Source organism: Camarhynchus parvulus, chromosome 2, assembly GCF_901933205.1.
Source record: "Camarhynchus parvulus chromosome 2, STF_HiC, whole genome shotgun sequence".
Lineage (NCBI taxonomy): Eukaryota > Metazoa > Chordata > Aves > Passeriformes > Thraupidae > Camarhynchus > Camarhynchus parvulus.
The window spans coordinates 24,660,743-24,686,051 of NC_044572.1; the positions used below are offsets into that span (position 1 = coordinate 24,660,743).

A 25,309-nucleotide genomic window follows, 5' to 3' on the forward strand; every position below is an offset into this window, starting at 1 on the left:
CTAATACCCAGAAAAAAAAGAAGAAAAAGAAGACTATTAAATAACAAAGGAACATAATGTAAAAACAGGCAGGTATTTAACTAACCATAACATATAAAAAGATCTACATTACTTATTTTACAAATTCTAGACAATTTAATCAAACCACTTTTTTTTAAATAATAGAAGATTACATTTTTTGAAGCTTCTGATCAGTGTGATAAGTAATGTTATAATACTACTACTCTCTTTTGTGCCTAGCAGAGATACCGTGTCTTTTACAGATTAATTTTAGGCATATCTCACACAAACAGTATTTGATTACAGATTTGGTAAACATCTTTAGTGCAAACTAATTAACTGATTCTAATTTCTTTTTGATAAATTAATCCATTTCTTACTAGTCTTCCCAAATGACAATACTGTCCTCTCTTGTATAAAGGTGGCAAAAAATGAAGAGTCACATACCTACAGTGTTCTTCCTCCTCCTTCTTCTTCATATCACACTTTACATCCAGTGCTCAAAAATCAAGAGCCATCAACTGAGCTGACAAGGACAGGTCATTGTCTCCCTCACACAAATTCAATTAGCCTCCAAAAGCTGCATTCCTGGTCACAATTTTTGTGTGTGTTTGTCTGTACCCAATGATCCTAGAAATACAAACCTGTTTTGCTGCTAAATTTCCTATTGCTTTTGATTGCCATTCCCAGATGACTTAATTTTCTGCATCCATTTTTTTGTTATCTTCAGTTAGATGTTACTGTCAGATTTTATCAGTGCTAGCTTTAAGATCATTAATCTCCAGATCATTAATACAAATAAAATATATTTGCTTACATGCTTGACCTTTTGTCTGACTTTTTGTTGAGAAATCTTGCAAATGATGGTCACTTCTTTATCACTTACAATTGAAGTCATAAAAAGCTGTATTACAGCTTATGCAGTGGGTCAAGACATTTTTATGAAATTCCAGAAATCCTGCTGAGCCTCCAACGTGTGCATGCACACACACACACATATATATGTGTTTGTTTAACAAAAATTGATGCATTCTCTGCTCATTAATTCCAGAGTATCTTCTGTGTTGGGTACACTGAGTTCCACCTGGCTGCTTAGCTGAATCTCAAACCCTAACAATGAACAAAAAATATGTTTTTATTGATGTGACTGACAGAGGTCCACACACAGTGTGAGAACAAGCTTTCAGAGTGCAGCTTCAAGTGGAGCATTTATTACATTGCCCATCCTTGCAGAATGTGGGACCTCCAAACTTACATCCACTCTTTGACTGGGTGCTAACTGCCAACACCACCTCATAAACAGTGGGAGGATGAGGATATGATGGCTCTGTTTTCTACCACTTGTTTAAACTGTGGATATGGGAAACAGAGCTCAACTCCCTCCCAGCCCATAGATCTGGGGAGAATTCCTGTCTCTCAGCTTGCCTTGTGAAAAGCAGACTGATTAGATAGAGGGAAGCTTGGCTGCCTTTTCCCTCTGATGCAGCAGGTTACAGCAGAAATGCTGCTGGCAACAGAAAACACCCCTAAGACAGTTTAAATTCAGTTACTGTGGCACACAGCCGAAACAAGGGCTGAATTCCAGAAGGCTGTGTTATAGCTGCTGCAGAAAATAACACTTCTCTGAAAGCCTGTTCCTGTTACACATCCCTGGGTGATCTCTGCTTCTCTCAAACCAGCATGACAATGCTGCTTCATGATTAGTTTATAAGCCACTGCCACTATCAGGCATTTTTTTCTGAAGAAGTATTCCTAACCAGCTTCTTTTCCTTCTGCATGGGCACAGCTGACTGTTCTTGCATTAGTGCACTATCCCTCTGCTGCTTATTTTAAAATTCATCCTTTTTTTCCAACACTGTTTCTCCAATTTCTCAAGACCTTCCTGTCCTTCAATGCACCTGCAGATCCTTTCACATTCATGGGAAACTACACATTTATTTTAATAAGCACATTCCATCATTCAGCTATTAATGAGGAATAGCCAGGAATTATTATTAATTCTGCTATGATTATGGCTACCAACCAGCTCTTCCTAGCTTCACCTAGGCCATGTTCCTGAGCTTGCTTGTGAGACAGTACCAAAAAACATTACCAAAAAGGAATGACATTTGCTACTCCACCTTGGTTCTACTTCTTCCTTGTAGAAGGAAATTGAAGACTTGACATAGTTTGTTCTTGCCAAAGACCAGCTGCCTTCTGCTATTTTTCAGGTGCTGCTAAGTATTACTGTGTACACATGGGCCTTTTAAAATTTCTCAACAGAAAGCCAATAAAAGCAAGTAATCTGGTTATTCTTTTGAAACAAGTATTTGCCAACCTTCTAGAACCTTTCCTAATTTACAGTGTATAGGTAGAAAAGACTGGAAGTTATCCAATCAGTTTTGTGTATGAATGCCTTTCATTATACTCAGTAAGTTTTTTCAATCCAGTGTTTAATATCTCCCTTTCAGCTTCCTCCTGGGTAATGTCTGAAGCAGCTCAACAACAATCTAAGTTTATTTTATATACCTCCACCATCATTGTTCAGATTTATCTGCAACACCTCTTCCAATACTGTATTATTTCTTGATTTTCCTTACAGGAACTAAAAAAAAAGCAACCTTAAAAAGCCTCTCTGGGAATTATTCTCCTTTCATGGCAAATAGTCTAGTGTTTGGTTATCATTTTCTTGCATTTGACTGAGAAGAATGTTCCTATTTATTATTTAAGTAGTCAGCATTACTTTCATTCCTTTTTCTATTTAATTTTGAACATAAAATATGTTTTAGACATTTTTCAGAAACAGTTTTTTAACAGCATAGTATTAATTGGTCAGTGTAGAATCAGAATCTGAGAAAACATGTATGCATGCACACACATTTTAGAGAAGTTTAACTAGCAGCATTCTGAATTAATGAACTACACCTCTCATTACTTTTACTTTTTTAAGCCCTGGAGTTCTCTGGCCATTTATAGAATTCACTGCTAGTGAAAACAAATACAGTGGTTTCACTGGGGCTCAACTCTTAACAGAATTTAGCCTACATAGCAAAAACCTTTCACAATCTTAAGAGTGAAGAAAATATCAATCACAATGAAGTGGAATTGACAATGCTGTCTGACCAGACTGGCATAACTCTTACCTGTACTTCTACAAACATCACTTTTATGCAATAATAAAATAACTCACCAGAGAGATTTTACACCAGTCAATATGGAATTGAGTACGAAATTTTTTATCACAGGTGATTACAGGCTCCATTTCTTGACTGCACCTCAGCTGATTTTGTGGATTTTCTACTTCTCGTAAACACGAAGAGAAAGGAACATCTGCCCCAACCATCACATACACACTGCAGAAAGAGATGAGTGACAGACCAGCAGGATGTCTCACAAATCCCCAAAGGACAATGACATACTCTTCCAAATATTATTGCTGTACATAGTAACATTCAGCTGTTATTTAAAGATTGAAATTACTTTTTAAAATAATTTTCCTTCATAGTATACTTTTATCTCTTTAAGCATACAAGCAACAGACTGAAATCAAAACAACTTTCCTAGCTGCTTATTACAACATATTCTGGTTTACTTGTTAATGTAAATGTTTCAATACCATCACTTGTGCCAATTTCTATGAAGTCAAAAAGCTCCAAGTGTGGCTTCCTCATGTAAGTAAATCAGTACTTTTTTTGAAAATTGTATTAAAATACATAATTTTGTTTTAAGGAAATCTTTAATCTTACTCATCATAGATTTTTTAGAGAGTTTCTTCCCATGCTTTCAAAATAAACTCACAATGACTAGTTATTGCTAAACCTAATACAGATATGAACATGCTAACCCCTAGCTGCTTCTGAAACATTCCATACTGGAGCTATGCTTGGCCAAGAAAATTTGCTTCAGAATACTGAAAGCTGAAGGCAAACCTAATACTTGATTTAGCATCACCATACATAAAATAAGACCTGCTGCACTGATTGTATTATTCATTGTCATATTTAGGTATATGGAATTCTGCTATAAAATACAGTCTGCTGCACCATGTTATAATGTACCAATGGATTCTGAAACAGAAATTAGGTCCCAGTTGCCACTTGTTACAATAGGCATTATCTAACTAAATATTTGAAGTGTAGACATTTGTATTAAGTGACTCTGCTATTATTCTGGCTAGTACAGAAGTCACTTCTCTAAATATACTCAAAAACTTCAGAGATACAAAAGGGCTCTGAAAAAGCCAGTATTTTCTGCACACATCTCATATTTTGACCCTTCATCCCTTTCTTAGATACTATTTGACTCCAAAAGATCAAAAATGATCTAAAAATAACTAGGCATCTTCACTTTCACCAGGGAAAAGCACTGTCAGAACCATATTTGAAAAAACTGAATCCTTACTGGTTTCCCATTAAATACTGTTCAGAACAGTATTTATGGTTACAAATCAAACATGGAACCAGTCCATTCCAGCAGTTTGCACTCAGTAACCTGAGCTCCCCAGACACCTTACGACTTTCAGAAGAAAGTCAACAGTGCTCTTGAATCACTACACCTTGAATCACTAACTCACTTAGTGAGAACAGCTAAAAATTACAGTTACATGCAAACTGCTCTCAGAAATTGAAGTGTCTCTGCTCTATCATAACTTGCTCCAAAATTTTGAGTTTAATGAATTGGGACTGGCTAAAAGCTTGAAAAGCATGCCAAGTGACTGCTCAGAACTGGGATTACAAAAAAACCATATTTACTACCAACTTGTTCATAATTAATGGAATTTATTAGTATTCCTTGGATTACAACATCCGTATATAGGAACTGTACCCCGTCGTAGTGGTATCTAACACAATAAATACATAACTGGGGCTCAAAACTTCAGTAAACTTCTCATATCTAATTCCAAAACATAAAACAGCAGTTGCAAAGTATCTAGAAAACTTGAAAAAATATTAGGCTTCTGAGTAACAAAAGAAAAAAAAGTGAAGGAAAAAACATCACACTGACACATGCTTACCCCTCTTTCATGTCATTAATGGGAAGTGGAACTCTCCCTCCCCTGTCAAGGGCTGAAGTAATGTTTATGGCATTCAAGCGTTCTGGCTGCCATACATTTTTCACTGCTCCAAGGAAGTCCCCCAGAACTTCACTCGCCAGCATTTCTTCTACATTCATATTCCTTATGAAGAATTCCGCTTGATACGGTAAAGGAAAATCTACTCGTGATGAAAAAGAGTGTTGCATTAAACAAAGGCTCCATAAATCCAAAAATAAATCTTCAAAATATCTGGAGTAATGATTAATCTAATACTACATTAAGATTGATTCACCTTTCCAAAAATCTTGTGTTTGAATTAGCTAATTTTGAACCTACTGTGTTTATGTTAAATTCAATAGAGAGTACCATTAGCTGCTACTTGAGCTGAAAATCTTCAGTTATTTATAAAACAACAGGGAAGAAGCAGACTAGAGGAAAAGAGTCTCAGTTGCTAAAACTTCATTAAACATATATAATTATATTCATGCTAATTTGGGGGTCAAAACCAATCTGCAGCAACAATAGATTCTGGGTCATGACACTCCAGAAGGTAAATGTGATAGATAACTAATTTTAAGGTCCAAATGTCCATATATGCCATAACCTGCTGTTTTCTGACTCTGCCTATACAATTGCTCGTTGCATAAGGTACACACAGAATTAAGGAAACTAAACAACATGCAGAAAAAGAGTGCAATCCTTCATGTAAGGTCCCTTTGGAAAGACAACGGAAATTTCAAATTAGAAGCTTAATGAAAGACAAAGATCCAAACATTTTACTGTGAGTGAAAAAAACCAGTCTTGAATGACAGAAATAATCTGGATTAAAAAATCAAAATGAATTAAAGCAGGAAAAATTCTCTTACTTCTCCCCTGTGCCTCTGTGTTTAGTTTGAACACCAGACAACTATTTTACAGTGTTTTTCTTCAAAAGCAGGAGCCCATAAGAGGGTTTTTCTGATTCAGTTAAAAATCAAACCAGCTATATTCTGTACATACCTTCTGCTGACATAATATTAATGATCAAATTGTGTCTCGCTGTTTCGAAGGTACGCCTGTTATACGCAGTGATCTAGAGTGAAAAGATTACAAAACAATGCAAAAATGAAAATTATATAAATGAAACATCAGTGAAAGTTAAATTGAAAACTTAGAAATACTTATCAGTTTTTGAGTACTTTGTCTCCTTATTTTGAAATCTATGAACATTCATTCACTAATATAAAATTTGAAAGGTAAGGTCAATTTATTTAATGCAGCACTACCTTCAAGTCAGGATATTGGAATTTTCTTGGCCAGTCTAGAGCCAAATAAAATTAATGAACATGTGAAAATAATATATTTTGGTCCTAGAAATAGAAGTGTTCTGCCATACACGTGTATTCTTTCTCTTTTGTTATCTTTAAGAACCACCATAAGGACAGATTGGTTTCTCCGTTTCCCCACACAGCCTCCAATCCCCACCTCCATCAATACTCTAAGATCTAAATTCATCAATAGCTCCTAGGAAATAAACTACATGGAGAGGACTTTTGAAGGAAAAAGTGTTGTGATGCCAGGAATTCTCATCTTTGGGACTGCTATTTAGTTTTAGCTCTGGTCCCAGTGAAGTCTCACTCCATGAATGGATTCAGAATAATCCTCCAGTACAAGTAGTTTTAAAAAAAATCCTGTCCTAGAATCTGTAAATGTAGGGGAAGTGAAAACTAGAAGGTAGATGCAACATTTCTGACTCCAATATTTTGAAACATACATCTTCATGAATAAAATAAGCAAGGATACTAATAAAAAAGTTAAAATATCTAGTATACCTGAAATGCATGCAAGTGGTTACTTCTCAGTGGTGACTGAGAAGTACTCCAAGGTTGTACTAAGATTAAGTGATCATTCATAAGAAATACAGAACAAGGCTGGCTATCAGTATAATTATGTACTATCTTCTCTACCTTTTTTATCCCTGCAAGGTGATAAATCTTTCATGAAATAAACTGAAAAAACCTAATTTTCTTTCTAATTTTAGACTTTAGTTCACTCATTTCAAGAGCAAAAGAGAGGCAGAGGAGTGACAATAGTGACAGAACTATGTTGCTTCTCAGCAAACAGAGCCACAAAGCACTGTGACACTGGTAAATAAATTCTCAAAAGTAACCAACGTTGCACTTCTTTTAAAGGATTTGAATGAAAAGGAAAAATGCTGTGGAGTATCTACTGCAGGTTTGTTTAAGGGGAGAGGGAAAAGCTTACCCAACACAATCAGATCTCATTTAACGTTACAATTTCATTATAAAATTAACAGAAAATAAATTTGAGATTTCTCTAGTCCGAATTCTGTTAATTTTTCAAAGGTTTTCTTCAACATCAGCTGAAGCACTAGTACCCAGAAAATCAAACCCCTGGTCATCCAAGCTCTGTACAGGAGCAGGGCAGTGCCCACTGTAAGCCTGCACTCCAGCAGTGGGAGCTGCCAGCGTAGCCCACACACCACAGGCAGGCGTGGCAGAGATTGCCTCTGTCCTGAATATTCATTCAGACACAAACTGTCCTGGCACAGCTTTCAAAGGAGCTCGAGCTCAGAATGTTACCTGCTCTACTCTCCCTGCATTATGCAGTGTTGTGCATAATGCTAGGCTCTCCTCATCATGAGGTCTCCAGTTAAGTGAGCTCCCCATGACATCCCCTCAGGAATTATAACATGATGGAAGTTCTATTCAGGCCAGGAATATGCAATCACTCCTGTCAGAGGGCACTAGGAAGAGGATCAAATGCCATCTGCCCTCCTCACACACCACAGAATTAATTCAAAAACCACATCTAAGACTGAACTGCAAGGAATTAATTTGTATGCTAGGCAAGATTTACTTCAAATATGGCTTGGGGTCATGCTTAGAATGGAGGTCTTGATATAGATCCTAGAATCTAAAAGCACATGCCATTTAAAAAGTGGCAATTTCAAATAATGGTTTCCTCTAAGTAAAACTAAGCAAAGCCTGCAAGAACTTCTGCACATGATCAATTCTCAGATGGTATTAGTCCTGCTGAAATCAAAACAGAATCATGGGTACAAAATTAAACATGGGTGAAACTATCTGCAGTATAACATAACATTCGGAGCTATCATTCCTGAGGAAGAAAAACTACATTAAATGCAATTTAGGGAAAAAAAAAAACCTCATCAAGGGTTTAAGACAAATATACTGCTGAAGCAGCAAAATGGCTGGAGCAAGTTATTGTGCAGATTTCTTAACACTGTGAATCACACGGTGCCTGACTCAGTCTGCTGTCTACGAAATACATGGTAGAAAATATTGTCCCTTTTCCCTTTTGAATTGCTGCTCAATGAATAATTAGTGTTTTAAAATATTTTAATAGCTAACTCTCAAAAATACAGTTTTGTCATTGTTACACTCATATGAATTAAATTCACAGAAGTGCTAACTAAAATAAGTAATAATATCAATAAACATGAATAATGAACAGGGGGATATTTGATGAAAAATAATTGAAAAAAACCACAAACCAATCAAACCAAAAACCTCAATGAAACAAACAAAAACAAACAAGAAAAAAAAACCCTACAACTGCTTAGTAACGGAACACTTTCATCTACTGGGGAAAAGTCTGACCCATATTTAGGCTGAATGTTACAAAGTTATGATTCAGTTATTCTTCAAGTACAGTTGCTCACAAAGTTTTTTTTTGCTCTGCATTTGGAATAAAACTTTAACATGAAATAGCAATTAACTCTTCAAAAACAAGGGGGAACTTGTTGACAGTTCTGAACCTTACATTCTAAATCAAAATACATGTTTTTGAACTTTTGAAAGCAAATACCTCAATGATGGTTGGCTTGCCCACATTTTCCACAGTTGGTGAGCCATACAGCACTCCATCACTGTACGGTGTCCTTTGGATATAGCGCAGCCATCCAGGTCTGTCAGGGTAACCCATTAAATTGGTATTGAATGTTATAGGATCATTACTTATTTCACCTAGATAAGAGAAATTATATTAGAATATTTACAAGAAAATGTTAAATGCTTTTATTTTAATTTTTCAACTAGGAAGTCATATTCTGCTTTCACTTGTTTTCTGAACCTTTCTAAGAATTAAAAAATAAAAAAAAATTGCTAACCTTTACCATATCAGAAATAAGTGAACTTTTACTTAGCAGTTCTAGGTATTAACAAATTCATACCTGGAAAGTGTAACCAACTGCAGACATAATGTGCAGGTACTTCCTAGAGTTTTCGCTAACTGTATGCTTATGTTCAGTAACTAGTGGGTCTGGTTTTTGGAGCACAGCTCCACCTCAAATTGAAGCATCTAACCTTCTTACAGGCAAAAGCACAAAGGTTTCAGTCCTTTAATTTCCCCTCCCAACTTACTTTTATTGATGGATCCAGGTACTCAATGTACTGTAAAGAGTGGCTCCATAATCAATAATGCCTGAAAGCTTCTGTTAGCATTAGGATACACATACACATGTCTTTGGCACCCACAGCCTGGCAATCATTTTAATTTAGAGATCAAATTAATTCAAAAAAGGATCAGACATTCCTGTGAACTGGAGCCACTGATGGCTACTAAATATAGTGGTCCAGCTGTAAAAGCTCCTCAAGTCAAACCAGTACCTTGATTTTACTGGTGCTCTTACAGAAGTCTGGATTTTACTTCAGCTTATTTTATCTTTTGTAAATAAAATCAGGCCTGAACAGTACCAAATCCTCACCACCAAGGCAGTGTCCAGCTGAGGCACAGAACTCAAGTCAAATCCATTCTGAGCCTGCACAGACACCTCTGCCCTGCACTCCAACTTGGCTCTGTATTATAGGACAGGTGATAAAAGAAGATATCAGCCAGGCTGGCCCAGAAAGCAGAAACTGAGCCCAGTGAAGAATGAACAGCTCTCATCTCCTCCAGAGAGGGACAAAGAGACTGAGATGTGTTGCCCAAGGCTAACTAGTCTTCAGGTACACATTTCCACATCTGGTTGAGCAAAATGAACCAGAACCAGACCAAACCAGTACTTGGGTGTAACATAACTCCCCTCACAATTCTCTCAGGACATACCAGTAATCTAATCTATTGCAGTCAGAATCACAGAATTTAGAATTACAGATTATTCTGAGTTGGTAGGAGCCCACAAGGATCAGAGTCCAACTCTTAAGTGAATGGCACATACAGCTTGAACACAACCTGCCATTACTAGAACCCTACTCTAAACAAATTCCCAGCACCACAAGTGGTTTGAGGAAAATTCTGAAACCAACCTGTGAGACATTCTGGTTTGCTCTTCCTTTATCAAGGTAGGCCATGGCAATGATCCAGCTCAGCAGACAAAAATAAGAGTACCATGACAACACCTGACCTCACAGTGAATTTCTGACATAATCACAATTGTCTGTGGGAACAGACAATTTTCAAAGGATCTGAATCCAGACTCCTATTGCCTTGGAATCACATGAATGTCAAGAGGCAGCAGCTGTAAAACAATCCTTCATTAGCAAAATTTCCAATCTCCTTCCACCTATGCGCCAAAACTGAGAGAAAACTGGAACAGAGGCAAACTTCACTCTGCCAGTCACCATGGCATAAATGAAGGCTCAGGTATCTGTGTCAGGAAAAACACCCATTTTTACAAAGAGATGAAATTTTAAAAACATTTGGGTTTACTCATGTTTACTCAAAATTTAACCAATGCTAACAGAAGCTTATTTTTTCTTTAAAGTGAGTCTTAGTAACAGCACTCCTGCATCAATTCAAAAGTTTATTAATGAAACAGGCTTTGCTTATGTGTGCACTGTACATAGGTTTTTCCTATTTTCCTGTTATAGGAAAATAGTCATATTTATATAAACTGGATACATTTATTCCTTTTCACTGTTGATAAGCATGTGTGGCTGAATGTTCTCTCTCTTCCCACCCCTACCAGACTGCTTGCACAAATTCTAACCTGTGGTGACCAGTCTTTTAGCTTTAGTGTACGGCAAAACCATACTCACACAGCTCCTTCTCTAAAACCAATCTGCTTATTAACATTAAACTGTTCCTAAATACAGGAAGAAGGCTGAAGCTAAAGGACAATTTTTAAAAATGAAAGAAAACAGTATTGTGAAGTCTCATATTTGATTTAATCTTGTATTTTATCTTATATTTACTATATGCTTTCAAATTCCTCCTTCATATAGCCTGATACATACTATGTCTCCAACAGTGACCAGATAAATAGCATTTTTAACAGACATAAATTTCCACAATTTCGTATTTAATGCAAAAGTGATGAAACACTTCTTAATATCAGATATATATAATGGATTACTACAACTTCCCAAATTAAGTACATTTTTTTGCAATATACAATTATATGCATTTTTTCCCAATCACAAATTGGAATATTTTAGAAGCATAGGACTACATATTTTATTTCATTTGAAGATATTTCAATAGAAACTAAAACCTGTCTTGTTTATCTTACATGTTGAACCACAAAGTATGCTAAATAGACTTCAATTTTTTAAAACAATATTTTTTCTGTGTCTGCATATAATATGGAAGATGTTAGCATCTCATACCAGGCTTTGGGTAAGGAGGAAATTCCCCCTTAAAGTACTCTCTCTCCAAAACATGAACAAACAGAACTCCAGCAGAAGGGTATACATTCCGATCAGAGTGCACCTTAGACAGAATTGTGTACACTGAAAAGCAGAAGGAGAGATAAGAGACAGAAAAAAGGCAAAAATGAGACATGCTCTAGGTAACTTCATGCATTTCAACAGCAATGCAGGCATCTGGGAGAAGGAAAGCAACAAATATTAGGCACCTGTTAATAAGATTTTTAAAAGGTTACATAGATTTAAGAAGAGAACACAGAGCGAACCCTCTCTTTGCCCAACAGGATCCTTTCCAAGACTGCAATAAACATAACTGCCTATGTCAAGATTTCAAAATTTGCATAAGCTCTTTATTTTTATAGTAATTTAAAAAAATGAGGAAGGCTATTGTAATTTTACAGTTGGTTTATTTTTAACATAACGTTAATAACAGTACATTAAATGAATTACACAATCATGTTTTCCTGATATTTTACATAGAGAAAGCAACAGAGGAATACAGAGGTCCCTTACCAACGGAGAGTTGTCATTCCCCACTGAACAGAAATGGCAGATTTTTCACTTCTTGTGCAGAAAAGGACATAGCAATTCACTTCAGCTGATTTCTATGAGTTCTTACAGCTAGACTTTCTCAGACCACCAGGGTAAAATAATCTCAAACTTTGGTTAGAGAGCTCTTTACTGAAGATGTTGGACTTGTATTGAAGGATAAAACAAAAGGAAAGGGTATTTACAGGTCAGTCAGGTGAAACTGATTCCAAACAAAAAAAAAGCGAAGCCATGTTTTATGGGACTGAGAATCAAAAACTTAAAGAAAATTCAGAACAATCACCATATATAAAAGCAATAAGGTGGCTTTTATTTAGTACAAAATTTGCTGACAAGGGCATAGCTTTTTAGGTATAACACATTTGATGCAGAACTACATACACATTTTAATGAATTAGAAGAATGAAGAAATCATTACAATAAATTAGATGGATAAGAAGCCACTTTATCAACAAGTTTCGAAATGTAAGTATAAACAGTGAATGCTAATTTAATAGGTGTTTCTCAAGGTGCCTTAATAAGATTGATTGTAGCTTATATTACTAATTTTTTTACTACTGAATTTTAATTTAATGCCGTGAAAGAACTGATCACTGCTAACAGATTTTGTCAGTGAGATGAAGATTACAAACGTAGTAGATAAAGATGGTAAGCCACAGACAACCACACACAGCTACCAGCCTTGCTTGCCAAGCTAGAAGAAACTTCACGAGGAATCACATCTCCAAAAGCAAATTATAGGCCATACAGCCTGGAAGTGCTGTCACTCGGAAGACAGACTCCAAAAGACACTTCAGAGTCATTCTAACAAACTGATAGGAATAAACTTGTAGGTCCCAGAGGTGCTAATTTCAACCTTGGATCAATAAGTAGGACACACATGAAATGTGGATAAAGCTCATGTAATTCTTCAGTGCTGGTGTAATTTTTTAATCCTGGTATAATTTCTCCAGCCTTATAATTATACCAACTTTCTTACTTGAGATCTGCTTAAAAAGGCACCATTAATTAGGCATTAATCACAGGCATTCCAGCCCTCTCACCACGTACTCTGAGTGGAATCTCTCTCACCTAATTTTAGATGCCTACAGAAACAACATCCACCACTAAGTTAGTTAGGCTCCTTTTATAGTCAGTGGAGAAGAAACAGATGCTTCTAGGGGTTGATTTATTTCATTTCTTCTGTAAAGTGAGATGAATCATGTCCTAGATTCCAGGCTACACTGACTATATCTCCATGGACTGCAGAGGCATCTGAGAGGAGATGCAGACATCTATAATGTAGACCTCCACATTTAATTACATACTCCTCACTCTTCAAGCTTAATATTGCAGAATGTATAGCTCTGGATATACTACTGATCACATTCCACAGAATCTGCTTTTTTGAAAACCACTTTTAACACAATACTGAACAGAGTACCTTTCTAATTATTTCATCTTAGTGACAAAATTAAAATGATCCTGAAATTTGAACTATTACAATTCTGTGTGGTTACCAAAACAGTTAGTGTCATTTTCATTATGTAGACTTACGTACAGTAATATCATTGATTTACTTACTTAAAATTAGTAAATTATTATCCAAAAAACTTCTGCACTCAATTCTGTGAATGAGCCATAAACAGCACAAGGAAGTTAACTAATTTCCCTTAAAATATTTTCAAGAAAAGCTGAAAAAGTAACATCAATAGAACAGAAGAGCTGAAAAAAATATGGTGGCCGGCTGAAGGTGCATCAAACACCTAGAAAAGATAATGTTTCCATTTCTGATGCTTTTCCTCTACAATGAAAATCCATTTAAAACAGGAAGAAGAGTGAAAAAGAAATGTGCATTTTTTTCTCAGTAAGCAATTCTTTCAGGAATAAACAAGCATAATAGAATCAACAGTTACTGAAAAAAACCATATAATATTTATTTTGTCTACTATAGGAAACCTATAACCACCACTAAATGCCTGCCCATTCCTAGCAATGAGACATTCCCTGCTGCTGAAATAAGTACACCAGCAAGGATTTGATGCAGATATAAAACACTGATCTTGGTGGAAGTCTAGAAACATCTCTCAAAAGGAAAAATCCCACAAACTTGTTCTATCTTGTAATGACAAACGCATCATAATGACACAAGAACGGTCAGAAGTTCTTGCCCTCCTTGACAGAGATGCCCTCCATGTTTTCCCCCCAAGAAGTTTCTTTAAAACCAGAAGGAAAATTATGAGTCTTCAATCTACTACAGCTATCACTAGTTTTTCAATAATGAAACAAGTGAAATGCTACTTTCTTCACGAGCTTCTAAAACCCATGATTTTCATGAGACTGAGACTGGAGATGAACGTGTAATCATCACCTTGGGTGATCCAGGGACGAAACTGAATACACTTAACAAATAGATACTAATCTAATACAGCAGACTACCAGCTGTGAATTGTCTGGGCAAATTCCCTGTGGTAGATAAAAGTCTCAGGGACTGTGAAAAGCTTCTGTAAAACTAATCATGGGAAATTAAAAATCTTCATTAGGATCACATCAGATCCCTGCTAGAATTGGCTACCTTGACAGCACTGCTTTCCTCTTTCTTGTTTCCAGATCAGTTGGAGGTCTTCCTGTAGATCCCAAGATCTCCTTAGAGGTCTTGAACACAGGCAGAGCCAGGAATCCAGACAGGATTTTATCAGCCTGCAGCCCAGAGCCTGTTACCAGAAACAGAAAACTCCCATCTCCAGAAATTTCAGAATTTTCACCATGTTGGTTGCAGCCTGTATGTTGATGATCCTTAGGAAACAATTCATCTGGAAGTGTTTTGGGTTTTTTTTTCCTAGAAATTTCAATTGGTTCTCTCTCCACTGATATTTAGCAGATGAAGAACAATTCCAGAAATAACTTGATTTGGAGACCAATCCAGATTGCCTGCCTAGATGAGCAATCAGTGCAAAGCTTCTTCTCAGCTAGTGTGCACTAGCTACAGTATTTGATGTGTACTTGCATAAATGACATAAAATAGTATTTTTACATCTTTTTACATTCATGTGTGAGAAAACTTTTTAAAATTGTTACAGAGAAGTTATTGTATTAAGCAAACTGCAGAGGTATCTTCAAGCAACCAGCCATGATAAGAAAATGTGTGCAGTATTAGGAATAAACACAGCCATTATTTCAAGCAAAGCTACAGGAACGGGAAAAGTCAGGGAAGACTAACAAGAACACTCAGGTCTGTGAATATTTGAAGATTGAAGAAATGTAAAGTTTTCCAAATTACTTACCTTAAAATAGCACCCTACTCCTAAAACAAGGACATGACTGGAAAAGCAAGAGTAATATTAAAAGCAGGTTTGCTTGAACCAACAGGGTATTTAAATTTACAACCTAAACTCACCATTCTTCTGAACAGCCTTTATTCTGCTGATAACATAACTGTGGGCTCGCTTAGTCGTCCAGTTAACAGTTCCATTATTGCCATCAGCAGAGCTTAGCAAAATAGCTTTTCACAATAAAACAAATGCAAAAAAAAATTAGTCAGATCAACAGACTGCCACAAACAATCTGATCAGATGGGATCAGACACCTTCTACATCATGTTTTGGTTTTAGTCAAAGTTTAGGAACCACAGGTGAAAAAACAGAGGTATTTGGTTTGAGTATATAAATATACAATAATCTTTCTGACAATAATCTTTTTGACACCCATTTTTCCAAATAAGCTAAGTCTACACTAAATACTTAAACCTCTGCAGACACTTCTGCTGACATAATTGTACTGATAACAGAGATGAAGAAGAGCATTCTCTAATATACATACTTACAAACAAAACCTCACATACAGGCAAAAATATATAAAGCAGCTTTCACTGGAGTGGTATATTTTGGTCAAAGTAGGAAAATTAAAGTAAGTAAGCTTTGCTTTTATAATGATGCTTATATAAAGACACATGAGGCTGACTGCCTTGCAGGCATAACCAATAATCCATTTTGAAAAGAGAACCCATTAAAAATGGTTGCCTACATCTCACACACCTAGAACACAGCCTGAAATCAGCTGGATACAGGCAGCTGAAGGTGGAAGTTTTAAATGTAGTGAGGAGCAAATGATTACTGGAGACAGAAAGCAGCTGTGGAGCTGACAGAAAGATTCCATCTCACCAGCAGCAGAGGAGCCTGAGAAAGCTCCCTCCTCACTTCCCACTTTTTGTTCCTGCTCTTCTGTGATGAATAATAGGTATGCCAGCTGTACAGCTACATGCCAGCTGAAAGTGCAGAGGGAAGGAACTGCAGTCAGATGCTAGGAAAGGGAAAGTGACATAATGAGTAGGTATTTTTGTTTTGAAATAGTTTGGGAGTAAGAACTCATGTCAAACCCTAGATCAAAGATGGTTTTGGATGAGCATCTTAATATCCTTGTAAAAACAGCAATACCAGAAACATCAAGGAGCAGTACCTGTGTACAGATACACCAGTCTGCAGGAAGAAATGAACACTTATGGGAAAACATGCACAGTACATGAAAGAAGCCTAAACATCTGTGGAAACTTCTGACCTGCTACACCAGGCAGCTGTTAAATTAGTGATAAGACATTCTTCAAACAGAATTCAGGAGGCCAAACAGATCTGGCTTAAGCAGTAATAAAGATACACCACGCTCAATCTACACATGTAAGACAAATATCTATTATTGATAATTTACACAAACCTTCTAAAACTGAATTGAGGATGAAGTGTAATTAAAAAATTAATTGAAATGCACTTTTAATTTTACTTGTTTATTAAATTTAATAATTTGATTAATGCAATAATTGCCATACCAACACAATAACATTTCTAACAACTTTTGCCCTGCTGAACTGATCTGCATATATTGCAAGTCTTAATATAATAACATCCTAGGGACTATGAAATTTAGTACTGCATAGGAGTTTGCATAAATTTTAGTAATTATTGAAAAACTCAAGAAATTCCTAAAAAGATCACATAAAGTTGCTCCATTATTCCAAAAGGATGAGCTGGGCAATCAGAGGTTTGTCAGCTACAAACCAGCACCAGTACCAGACAAACAATTAATACAAGATTAGATAACTGAGTTATTAAATGGAGAATAGTATTAGACCTGTCAAAATTATTATACTTATCACAGTCCTTATTTAATCCTCATTAAGGACTTCATGTATCTTTTTTGACACTTTTGGTGAGTCCACAAGTTTTCCTGATAAAGACAGCAATAATAATATTACCCTTAGCTATACAGCTTATCATTTAACACTTCAATTGAAAAGTAGATACTAAATCATTTTAGCACATTTAAATGCAATTTAAAAAACTCAAAAGAAATAAAGACAAGTTCCACAATGTGTTTTTCAATATAAATGGTCAGTTAGTGTCTTCCATTTGGGTTCCAAGTTGTGCTAGGTTTGACTGTGTGGATTGAAGAAACCACCTGTCTACCTCTCCATGCTATGTGCATTTCACAGGGGAACTGGAAAAGCAACCAGCATGCCTGTTTTCAGATCCTAGCGTTTATAGTGTGATGTTTTCATATGCATCACTACTGGATTGATTTCAAATGATAGATGTGAAAAGCAAGAGAATAGGGCTGCTAAAAATTTAATCTGTTATATGAGTTTTCTGTTGGGTCTCACAAAGTTTTGACATTAGCCTTATGTAACTGGGGTGGAGGGAAGAGAGGCAGGATAGAGACAAAGATGGGGAGGGAGACAAAGATTGACTTGTATCAAATATACTGATAGAATTTGCAGGTAAAAACAAAGGTCAGGAGACTGACAAATAATAGAGATGACAGAACAGTCTGCATTGTCTGTAAAAAGGTGAACAGTGATGTGCAGTTCAATAGAATAAAATGTAACTGCACAGCAGGAACAAAGACATCAGCATGCCAAACACATACTGTGAGCACACAATTCGGGGATGCTCAGCTTGGGTAAGAACCTAGAGATGTAAGTCAGGTTGAACAGAGCTTTCACCAGAACACTGGCTAGAACAGCTGACATGTAAACAGCAACATCAAGGAGGAACAGGCAGACTTTATTTTTGTACTTGACACAGATATGATCACTGTTCAAATGCTCTGTCTAGCAGAGCCTTCAAGGAGCAACTGACAACATGAGGAAGGCTCCGGGAAGATCAGAATATTATTAAAAGATGACAAAAGAGACCTTATACTACAGAATACAGGGATTCAAACTATGCATTTTATCAAAGAGACAGTTTAGAATTAATTTAATCAGCCTTGTACTCACGATGAAAAGAATGTTAATAGTGTCAGGCTCTTCAGTCTGTTACACATGTTGCCACACTTGCTGGAGAAGCCACCACTGCCTTCAACAGCAGGAGCAATTCATAGCCCTGTGCCTGGGACTTGAATATGCCCAGGTGAAGCATATCACAGTTGTTTCTTCTCCAATTATGTTTTCTTTAAACTATACTTTCATTATAATTGTGTTGGTTATAAATAAAAATCACATTTATATTAATTTATACTCTTTTTTTCCCTTTTAAAATATATTTGCATAATATTTAACAACTGAATATTTGAGTGGATACCCACAAAAATTTCTGACCACACAACAATCAGAAAAGGACAAAAGTATCATGGACCAAATTCACCTTCCCCATTCCTTTATTGCACTCTGAGCTCCAAACAGTGTTCTGCACCTCTACCTATTCCTTCTTTGAAGTAGGATCTCAAGCCACTTCCCCTCTCTCCTACCCCTCCACCTTCCCCTGGGACCTGACAAAAACACATGCTTGCTACTTTGATACCACAGACCAGGGCCTCTGGTCATGCTTACACGGCCCCTCACTCTCTCACAGCACAAACCTGCTGCAAAAAGCTACCCTTGCATTCCTCTACTGCATATCCCATCTGGCTCAGTCCTCCTTCCTCTGAATCTGAGCTGGAAGTGCAGATTCATACACAGCACATTTTTCTGAAGGACTGCTGAGAACCACACAGCAGAACAATTAGAAACTGACACCATAAGTTGAAGTGAAATATCTGTGAAGAGAGAACCACCTGCAAGGTGCATAGCCCACAGCTGAAATCAGAGCTTGTAGCCAGGCAGTTACTGAGGATCCACTGGTGTCCACACCGGATACTTGCCCAGCTGGTCACATCATCCATTAAAGGAGGTAGAAGTTGCAGCACCCACCTACCCTCCCTTCTCTTCCAACTTCCACGCACTGTCCTCTTGCCAACTAGCTAGTACGTGGCAGAAATTTACTATTAATTAGAAGGGATTTTCTCAGTGGAAATTTACATTGAAACTGGATATGTTCTAACCCTCTTCAACAACAGGAATTTGTAAGAAACAGGAATTAATTTGTATTAGTTCTCCATTGCAGATTGCTCAGGTCCCTCTACATTCAAGTTGTTTGAAAGTCCAAATCAACCCCAGGAATGTTTCTCGGCTCTATTCTTATTAATCTTTGTTCAGTAGGCAATGGTTTTCCATCTGTTCCTGTGCTATCCACTGATTACTGTAACATCTGAACATTTCTCCCAAATCATTCAAGTAAAGTAACCGAATAAAGCATTTATCAGTCTCACTGTTAAACTTCATCATTTGCATTCATGGGAATGCTACAAATTAACTACTTGGAGAACAAAACCCTCATGATTTATTAACAGTAGCATTTACCCACCACCATTCTCCCTCCTACTGCAGGCCTGACAAGAGAACCAAATTAGGTTAGCATTTCCACGAAGGTGAGGAAAACATTGTCAGTTCCTGTGGTTCCAGCCCAACCAGATATGAACTATCAGGGTATCCCTGAAATTGCATTCCAAATTTCAGAGGTGGCAATTGTTCTGAAAGACTAAGGAATTCAGAAAAGTCATTGATTTCAATATGCTAAGATTTCTGTTTACTCAGTAGGTTGTTCTTTCTAACTTCTCATTTTCATAGCTTGGACTGTCACTAAAATAACCTACATTTAAAAGACTTTTTGGCTGTTCGTGTTGCAATTGTAACAACATTTAGATACAGATTCAAATTCCTATGGAAGTAATCAAAATTAGCAACTCTCTTCTTTCATCTAGAAGTTTGCCAAGGAAGACACTCTACACTCATAGTGACTAGTGTAAATTTATCACTCTCTATTCAGGAAGAATTCAAAAGCTCTTCAGATACTGAAAAAAACAGATACTCTTGTCTAGGCTTTAAAAAATTTTTTCTTTGATTGGAAATAATCTTTCTTCTAAAGAAAAGGTTGTACTTCAGTGACTGCAATTCCTGAAGTATTTTAATGAACCTCCAACCAAATATAAAAACATTAAGGAGCAAAAATAAGCCTCTCTACACATTGAACAGTTACATCTTCTGCTATAAAGCTGACTTCTTATTGTCTGGCTTTAGGACCTCCAAGATGTCTCTGAGTACTGCCTATAAATAATGTGTTTCTGTAATGAAAAGCATATTAATGGAACAGCTACCTTTCCCCCTCCTGCAATTACTTATTCAAGTAAGTACCTATTGACAGTAGATTGTATTGACCTGGCTCAGATTAGTACTACAGGCAGCATCTTCACAGGCAGGCAGACATCCAGAGGCTCTCTGAAGGAAACCTGCTTCTCTGCCCTTATGCTTGCACCACAACAGGAACAAGGGCAGGTGTGCTGTGGTGTTAGCTTGAGAACACCAGACCATCTGTGAGATGTTCTGCCTCCTTGCACAGGGCGTGGCTTAGCAGACGAGTGTTGCCAACAGCACTTCTGCTGTCAACAGCAGGGCAAGGGCAGGGATCGGGTTCAGCCTCCTGGATCCCCGCCCCAGGCAGTGATTTCACAGCTGTTCTAAATGGGCATGTCTGCAGCCCTGCTCAAAAGGGGCATTTCCAGCACATTCCTCATCACCCAGCACACACCAGTGGAAACAATCCCATACCAGTCCTGGACAGTTCATACGCTTCAGTGAACTATTCCTGTGAGTCGACTAGTTTTGAGCCAGGTGACCCAATCCACAGCATCACTGTACTAGTTATTTGTCACCAGGGAAAGCAGCAAATAATCCCTAGCTGTGCAAGGGCTGGAGAATGCTTTCTGGCAGCAGTGCAGCCTTATGACAAATTAATGTGACCACATAACCACAGCTTGCAAAGTGAGAACTAATGAGCATCTTCTGCATTTTGACCCCTTTATAGGGAAAGGAGAATACAACTCCATTTCTCTACAACAAATGAAACAGGGGGTCCAGGGACAACATGGGCACTGACAACTAATTCTAAGTGCAGAAATACAGGGCAAAACCACTGGCCACAGTCACTCAAAAAAAGTTTTGACAACCACTCTCTCTGTAGATACTCAATATGGGGGCAACTCATTGCTCTGCCAAACTAATATGACAGACAGCTCTACTACTGTAACAGAGCAAACTTCTAGGAAGTCTGTTACTATAAAGCTAGAGTCAAAGAACACTTAACTAGTTCTAGTTGAAATGCTTAATCCCATATATCACTTCTCACAACGAAGTCCCATGTTTTCCTAGCAGTGGAGCATCATCAGCTTGCATTTGGGAGTCAATACCTTCAATTTGAGTACTATACTAGACCCCTAGGAGCAACTGAAATCACTCTTACAACCTTTAAAGTCTTAATTCTTGTGAAATTCCCAGATGATGAAATAATGTTTTGCCTCAAGGAAGATAGGGAGAAGTGAGAGGCAGACAACCCTTCTGACTTCTGACTGCAGTTATCCCCCTCCAGAAAGCCTTTTTTTCACACATTTTTAAGAAATGCAGAAAGCATAAGTCAACTTTCTTCTGTAGATCAAGGGCTACAACACAAATGGGAAAAATTAATCCATATTAGGAGGAGAACAAAATTAATCAGATTAACAAACTTAATCCATATGAGGAGAACAAAAAGAAATCTATTTACAAGTCCTGTGCTACTTCTCACATGCCATTTTATCTGTCAGAAGTCTCTTGCCTTGTTAAATAATGCTGCAGTACTGTAGAGTTTACAGGATTCAAAAAAAATAGATTTTCATGCTGGGCAATGCATCTTGGAGCCAGCAGACGAGACTTCTTTGCTTAGGGACAATGGAGTGGAGCTCAGGCGAGTTCCTGGGACAGCTTGATTCAGATCAGGAACATACTACAAATCTCCACCTTGCCAAAGAATAAATTTTATATAGATATCTCTTAAAAGAATGTAACTGAACTAAAGTTCATGCCTCCTTTTTTACATCAGTTTCAAACCACATATTCTTCTGTTTTAACTAATGAAATCTCACTGACCCAACCTTAGAAAGGTGGAAGTGGAAAAGTTATCATGAAAAAACCTTAAGACTTCTTACCATGTGGCCTGGAAAGGACTTGTGGATTAAGCTCACAACTCAGTTTCTAGAAGGTCATTTAGTTGACCTTTGTAAAATACATTATTTCAGTTGATACTGAAAGCTTATTTTCCATTGTCCTAGTTCTTCCTTGGTTGCTATCCCACAATCAGTCATGGAGGGGAAGGCAGAAAAGGTAGGAAAAATTTCCATGTAAGGGAAAAGCAGTGTCTTGCATCTAACAAATGAAGTTTTATCCTCACATTGAACAACTTCACACTTAAGTTCTCACCACATCTTTATTCTATCCAGTGCCTCATGTCGATTCTGCTGCTAGTAACCTATGACTAGTCATAAGTAAAAGAACTACTAGGAGATTCAAGAGGATTCAGAGCAGACTGCTTGCAGATAACACACCACTGACCTTTCAGAACTCAAAATAACCCAAATAGATTTCTTGCTGTTAACTTACTCTTGGTGTAACAAGTCTCACAAAGGCAGTCCTGTGGCTGGACTGCTATTAACTGTTGGCTGTTTGATGTATTTTACTGTGAAGAACCTGCAGGTGAAAAACCTGCATGAAAGCTATTATTTAGCTTTTAGGGACCAGGATCAAGACTTTTTCTGAATTCCTAATTCTGGCTCGGCTGGACTAAGCGGTCAAGATGGGAAGTAACGGAGAAGAAGGGGAACACAAAAGACACCCCCGTACACACAGCAGCCTGTCTCTCGCGTCAGGCACAGGTCGAGGGACCGCAGGAGCGCAGCGGGCCCGGCCCAGCGGCTCTGAGCCAGGCCTGGCTCCCGCGCCCTCCGGCACTCCCGCTCCGGCCTCACCCACCGCCTCCGGGCTCCCTCAGCCCGGCCCCCGCCGCGCCCGCCGTGCCGGGAGGAGCTGTGGCGGTCCCGGGGCGGGGGCGCGCAGGCCGCCATCCCCGCGCCGCCTGTGGAGCGTCCTCCGGGAGCCGCCGGAGCCGCGGCACGGGGAGATGCTGGGACAGGCCGACCCCCGCACTGACAGGGGCCACGGAGCAGCGGGAATGGGGCGCGCAGCCAGCCGCAGCCGGAGGGCGAGGCGGGGGGGCGGTTCTGCCGGGAGGGGACGCGAAGCCCGAGCAGAGGCAGCGCCGCGGCGCAGGCCGGCCGCTGCCGGTGGGGCCCGCCACCGCTCGCCGCGGGGAGACGCGCCGTGACCGACCTGTCAGCAGGAGCGTGGTGAGGGCGCTGTGCGGCCACGGCCCCGCCGCGCAGCACCGCATCGCTCCCCGCTCCTCCGCCTGCTGCTGCCGACACCACCGCCGCCGCATCCTCTACGCCACCAAGTACCGCTACTCCTGCCGCCGCTGCCGCCGCCTCGCCCCGCGGCGGCCGCAGCATCCTCCCCTTCCCGCCCCGCTCCTCCCCGCCCCGCCCCGGCCGCCGTCTCCAGGCAGCGCGGCCGGGAAATGCCGGGCATGCCGGGAGGAGCCGTTCGCCGCCATAGCGGGGTGGGCGCGGGGAGCGGAGCTGCTCGGTGCGGGCTCCGCAGGGAGCGGGCTCTGCGGGACGAGGTTCCCCTCAGGGCGGGGGCAGAGCGGCTGTGGCACCGGCGGAGGGGGGGCTGCCCGGCCGCCCTGTGGTGCAGATGTGGCGGGACGAAGCCGCGGTGCCCCGGGTGGAGGGGCACGGCGTAGGCTGAGGTGCCTTGCCCAGCCCAGCCTTGTCCCGCGCCCTCCCTTGGAGAGCCGGCAGGGGAGGGCGGCATCCCACGCCCCGCAGGCTTGCCTGGTGCACAGGAGTGTGCTGTGCTCTTGGAAAACGTCGTGGCGAAACCTCGCAACAGCAGTTTTGAGCACCTTACCCTGTCATACTGGAGGGGTTCCACCAGAGGGTCAAAAAGATGATTATGGGTTTGGAGCATCTCTTATAAGGAGGGACTGCAGGAGCTGGGACTCTTCAGTCTGGAGAAGACTGAGGGGAATCTCATCAATGCATATAAATATCTCAAAGGCAGGTGCCAAGAGGATGGTGCCAGGCTCTTTCCAGTGGTACCCAACAACAGGATGAGGAGCCATAGCCATAAATTAAAACATAATAAGTTCTACCTCAACACGAGGAAGAACTTTACACTGAGGGCAACAAAGCACTGAACAGGCTGCACAAGGAGGTTATGGACTCTCTCTCTCTGGAGACATTCAGAACCCACCTAGACACATTCCTGTGTGATCTGCCATAGGTGACTTTGCCTTGGCAGGGGGTTGGACTGGATCATCTCCAGAGATCTCTTCCAATATTAACAATTCTGTGATTCTATGACACCAGCAGTAGGGCACCTGGATGGCTTGCCTAGTGCACACAGATATGGCATGCTCTTGGAGGACATCACAGCAAAAGCCCTTGTAACTGCAGTTGCAACTTACCCTATTTTAAGCCTATATCCTTACTCCACACGAAGCTGGTTTGTTTTTTCCAGTGTTCAGCAGCTGTTCCTGCAGCTGGTGGAGTTGTGAGTGAAGTGTCTGGAGGGGTTGGTTGGGGTCCCAGCTCCAGGCTGATCTGTGTGTGGAGGCTTGCATCCAATTTCCTATTGGGTCTGACCATTCCATGCTGTTTCACTTCCATTGTCTGCATTATGCTTTCTGGACTCATTACTGATTTTTGACTGTCATTTAATATCTGTGGCATAGCTCAAAAGCTATGGCAGTCTTTGCTGAGCTGCAAAAGCAAATCTCCCCATGGAGGATGAAAGAATATTGTCAAATGTAGTTTTGGCAATGGTATTTTGAGAGTAGGTGTATGTATATGTCATATATAACTGCTTAAGACACAGTGCTATGTAAATACTGCATTTTCTTCTGGGGAGCTACTCTCT

General features: G+C 39.2%; 1 protein-coding gene across 8 annotated transcripts in view; it reads right to left on the reverse strand.

Annotated features, from left to right (window-relative positions):
* Positions 1-23,837, reverse strand: part of SGCE (sarcoglycan epsilon) — a 33,263-nt gene extending 9,426 nt beyond the window's left edge. For 5 of the 8 annotated variants that reach the window (XM_030944234.1, XM_030944228.1, XM_030944232.1 and 2 more), the window contains exons 1-6: positions 23,657-23,837; positions 11,587-11,709; positions 8,846-9,003; positions 6,014-6,086; positions 4,994-5,192; positions 3,170-3,332 (exon numbers count right to left, since the gene is read on the reverse strand). In XM_030944234.1, the coding sequence (XP_030800094.1) occupies positions 3,170-3,332; positions 4,994-5,192; positions 6,014-6,086; positions 8,846-9,003; positions 11,587-11,709; positions 23,657-23,765 (825 nt within the window). In that variant the 5' untranslated portion in view covers positions 23,766-23,837. Of the gene's footprint in view, positions 1-3,169; positions 3,333-4,993; positions 5,193-6,013; positions 6,087-8,845; positions 9,004-11,586; positions 11,710-15,550; positions 15,656-23,656 lie in introns of all 8 variants that reach the window. The other 3 variants (XM_030944235.1, XM_030944229.1, XM_030944233.1) reach the window with 3 other exon arrangements.
* Positions 23,838-25,309: the final 1,472 nt, after the last annotated feature.